Genomic DNA, 5,000 nt, shown 5'->3' on the forward strand with positions numbered 1-5,000 from the left:
TTGAATAAATTTATAGTGCAAAATATCATGATGATGTACTTATTCAAAAGTGATTTTTTTTTATTGCATTGCACAAATTAATATACTCTAAATACATTATGTAGGCTGATAATGTAGCGACATTCAACTACATAAAATGCACCCACATCTCTTTGTAGAAAATGTATTTGATGCATAACTTACGAAAATGAGACATTTCACCTGTAAACGTATCTAAAAAGTATACAACTGTTCATCGTTTTTTCTAGGGCTGAAGGTTAGTCATTCTTTGGGATTGTGGCTCTGCCTTTAGTGTTGCCCAGCTGGAAGACCCAGCTGAAGTGACACAGGATGAAATTTCCATCGTGATGACGTTCTGTCTGTTCATACCATTATGGTTTTAGCATTTTTTATATGTAATTTCATTAACATGTGAAAATATTTCAATTTTGCTTAAATACTTTTGTTTGCGTAAAACTATCTTTAGTCATATGAATTTACATCATATCTGTAGTCATATGAATACTTATATATATACATATATATAAACATATATGTATGTATGTATACGTGTATGTACACACACACACACACATGTATATCGATAGATAGATAGATATAGATAAACAGACACATGTACATATATATATATATATATATATATATATATATATATATTTGTTTATATATATGTATATATGTATATATGTGTATCTATATGTATGTATGTATATGTATATATATATATATATATATATATATGTATGTATGTCCATACATATATGTTGTATGTATATATATATGTAAATCATGTATATATATTCATATATATATATATATATATATATATATATATATATATATATATACATATTTATATGTGTGTGTGTGTGTGTGTTTCTTTACAATATATATTATATATTTATCTATACAAATATCAGTATCAATATATATATATATATGTATATATATACACATACAGATAGATATGTACATATATTTGTATTCACACACACACACACACACACACACATACACACACACACACACACACACATATATACAGGTATATGTGTGTGTGTGTGTGTTTATTCATGTGAGTGCGTGTATGTATTGTTACATATAGTTAAGGTTATGGGAGCAATGTATATACACGTACAGAGCATATACTGCTTTTCACTCCTGATTAACAATGCTAGCTGCCTTCATCCCTCCGTTGAACAGGTGTGGTTGCTTTTCTCACTAAGTATCTTGGCCATTGGAACCACCATGAGGATACTCACGGCTACAGAGGATCGGATATTTGGAACCTTCACCAAGAATTTGACAGTGAAGACTGCAGCCTGGGTCATTCAGACTTTAACACAAGAGAGTATGTTTAGGTTTGCGCTTACTTTTCATATATCAGGATTAGTTTGACTGCATACCCCTTCTTACCAATAGGTAAAGTCGAATAAAAAGCTTTCCTGATCCAGTATAAAACATCCTACACTTCAGGTTCAGAGTGGATTCCAAAATATGATGGCGGGCGACTAATGGTAACCACGTGGCTGTTGGCGTCTCTGGTGTTTATGACGTCTTACAGTGGAATTCTAACCGCAATGCTGACTTTGCCTCGGGTTACCATCCCTATTGACTCTTTGGAAGACTTGGTGGCTCAGGATGATCTACCCTGGCGTCTTGAAGCGGGTTCTATGGCCACCAAATTCCTTGAGGTAAAAATAATTTAACTAGATTTGTCCGTAGCCCAGGAATAAGCGACAAAGAGGCAGTTTTCAAAGTGTTGATTTTTTGCCCTTTTGTTTTCTTGTATAATCTGATACAAAGACTGAAAGTTTTGTCCTGTATCATCAGCTTTTCATATCATAAGTATAGAATGAACACATGAAGTATGCTCCTGGGAAAAGTATTTACAGTATATGATGCTTGGAAAGATGTAAGTATTGTTTCCTTACAACGCCAATAACCTTTGATTAATTGAATTTCAAGTTGAACAATATAGATGTAGTTAACAGATGATTTTAGTATGATGTTTTTTAATATAATTACAGCTCATTTAAATGGGTACTATGCCAGATGTTTATATCGGTTTAGGATAATGTTGTCAGGGTAAGAATATGAAATTTACTTTCTGATGTTTCGATCACGTAAATTTGTGATTGCTTAAATATTCTTTTCTGCATTTTTCATTAAATAAGGCTTACCGTTTAAGTTTAATTATTATCATGAAATAAACTTTCACGAACATTACAATATTATGGCTGATGTTACACTTTACCTCACATACCTATATTACTTGGTTTGCAGGCTTATGAAGAATGTTAACGTTGCTATAGCATATCTATACTTATTAGCCACCAATATGAGTGATATAGTATAATAATCTATGCGTAAATGCAGACTCTGGTGTAGGAAAACAAAGGAGACAGTAATCTTTCTATGACCATCAAAGAGTACATCAGAGGAGAGGGAGGCATGAATTTAGGTAATCGACTTGCAGTGCCATTTCCGAATCGAACCTGGTATTCTGTTCTATTCTTTAAATGCATCAGTTTGAAATGATGGTTCCTTTCCCGGAAACGTATAACAGTGTAACAAAAAAAAAAAAAAAAAAAAATATTGGCAACACCCTTTTCGAATCTACAAGGAAGTCCTGGTTTGTGGCTTCAGATTTCTTCCTATGTGCAATTTGAAAGAGAGAGAGAGAGAGAGAGAGAGAGAGAGAGAGAGAGAGAGAGAGAGAGAGAGAGAGAGAGAGAGAGAGAGAGAGAGAGAGAGAGAGATTTTTTCCCCACTTGGAGAAAAGCTCATTCCTTGTCTGATTACAATAATGTTTCACCATTTCATCTTTCCAGGAATCCGAGGACCCGGTGAGGCGTAAGGCGGCTGCCATGAGCTCAGGCTACTTCAAGGACTGCTGGTCATCTCGCCAAGCCATTGCCAATGGGGAATTTGCAGGAATCTGTGACGAGACTACTATGAAGAAGGCCATGTCCTGGGATTTCAGGTCCCTCTTCTATACACAATTTTTCTTTGACAATTATTCCAGCCCAAGTGCCTGGGAGTCTGCATATGAGATGAATATTGATTTCATGAATACTTAACCCTTTAATTGCATGTATATGAATTAATTTTCATGCATGTGCATGTCTATTTAACAACCTATCTCTCTGTACGTATATATAGTTATGCATGTTTCTATATGTGTATGTATAATATATCTATTAAAATGTCTAGCTATGTATCTACCTACCTCACTATATACCTATATATACATATACACAAAACACACACACGCAGTGTTTGTGTGTGTGTGTGTGTGTGTGTGTGTGTGTGTGTGTGTGTGTGTGTGTGTGTGTGTGTGTGTGTGTGTGTGTGTGTGTGTGTGTGTGGTTATGCTTGTATGTGTGTCTGTGCACAAATCATAAGTTGTTTTTGTTTCTCTATCTCGCAGCTCAAGTGGTCGCTGTCACTTGTATATCACTCGTGAAAAGGTCTTGTCCAGCGCCATGATGGGCATTGCCTTTAAAAGGAATTCTTCTTATCTCGCGGATGCAAATCGAATGTGAGTTATAACAAATATATTTTGAAGTATATAATTAGCTAGGAGAAAAATCGAATGCAATGCTGGATATATTCGGAATTAATTTTAGTTTAATTTGTATTCTAATTTCGTTTGCATTGCTCCCCTATTTTTCACATGATGCCTGCGCCTCAGTGTTCACATCATAAAACATTCCGGTATCCTATCCAAGTGGATAGGAGATCAGATCACCAACACTAGCCAGTGCCTGCGGCCGCCGAGTGCCGACCGCAGGGAGGGTATCTCGGCGCTCAATATTGAGGCCTTCCTGGGGCCGCTCAGCGTCCTTCTGGCAGGTGCGTAGGTATCTCACTTTAAAATGGATATCTTTCTGATGCTTATAATATGATATTATATGGCAGTTACTTTATATCCTAAGTGGTGTAACATCATATATAGTTGACAATCCTGATTTAATATTTCCAAAGTTAGGGAAAGTTTCAGTGATTAAATTATGGGGTAAAACAGACGCGTGCAATCAGTAAGAGATAATGATATAAAAAAACGCGTCATAAAAACGTAAAAGTCTATCGAAGACCCCTAAGGATAAGACCACCAACACTCTAATTCTACTTATAATACCATCACGCTAACTTTGGTCTTCCGTTGGTTTGTGCAGCTCGTTCTCTCCTTAAGTGTTTCCTCATCGGGTGTTCCGTCCCTGGACCCCTGTGCTGCCATTGCATGTCCTTATATCTTGTTACTTATTTGCGAATACTATTTATCCTGATTTATAAGCACAATAAAAGATGACGCGCATTTAGAGCAGTCGTAACGACATGTAACAATGTTAAATAATGCAAACAAAAAATCAAATTCAATTACAACAATAATTGTTATGAATGCATAACTTAGAAAGTCATCATTATTACGATTTTCATACGCACATGCGTTAGTACCCACTGTTCTCCTTCATGTTTGTTTTATACTCATATATTTGTGCCACATCTAAAAAATGGTAATTTATGGCCTTTTTGCCAACTAACGTATCCATTAACACTGATGGATACTCACACACTTAAGGGGGAAACATTAAGCTAAGGGTTGATAAGAATTCTCCAGCAACTCTTCTGTATCGTCACTTCATACGTAAACTGTTTTACCCATACAGTGAGCTTGTAAATATTGAACGAACCATAATATATGGAGTCACTATTATAACCAAAAAATGTTCAGAGCAAATATTTCATAATCCATTCCTATCTCCCTTAGGCTGCGTCCTAGCCTTCCTGGCCTTCCTTATGGAGCACATTCATTTTATCGCCCTCAGTTAATTCACTGAAAGCATGTGTGCTTGTGTGTGTGTGTGTGTGTGTGTGTGTGTGTGTGTGTGTGTGTGTGTGTGTGTGTGTGTGTGTGTGTGTGTGTGTGTGTGTGTGTGTATGTGTGTTTATATATATATATATATATATATATATATATATATAGATATAGATAT

The 5,000-nt window shown here is 35.5% G+C and overlaps 1 protein-coding gene across 1 annotated transcript in view; it reads left to right on the top strand.

Annotated features, from left to right (window-relative positions):
- The window catches only part of LOC138866611 (probable glutamate receptor), a 19,590-nt gene that overhangs the window by 5,970 nt on the left and 8,620 nt on the right, over positions 1-5,000 (top strand). The window contains exons 5-9 of the mRNA XM_070139752.1: positions 1,204-1,351; positions 1,477-1,694; positions 2,835-2,986; positions 3,434-3,544; positions 3,698-3,858. Of these exons, the coding sequence (XP_069995853.1) occupies positions 1,204-1,351; positions 1,477-1,694; positions 2,835-2,986; positions 3,434-3,544; positions 3,698-3,858 (790 nt within the window). The remainder of the gene's footprint in view (positions 1-1,203; positions 1,352-1,476; positions 1,695-2,834; positions 2,987-3,433; positions 3,545-3,697; positions 3,859-5,000) is intronic.

Source organism: Penaeus vannamei, chromosome 26, assembly GCF_042767895.1.
Source record: "Penaeus vannamei isolate JL-2024 chromosome 26, ASM4276789v1, whole genome shotgun sequence".
In the NCBI taxonomy this organism is placed as follows: Eukaryota; Metazoa; Arthropoda; class Malacostraca; order Decapoda; family Penaeidae; genus Penaeus; species Penaeus vannamei.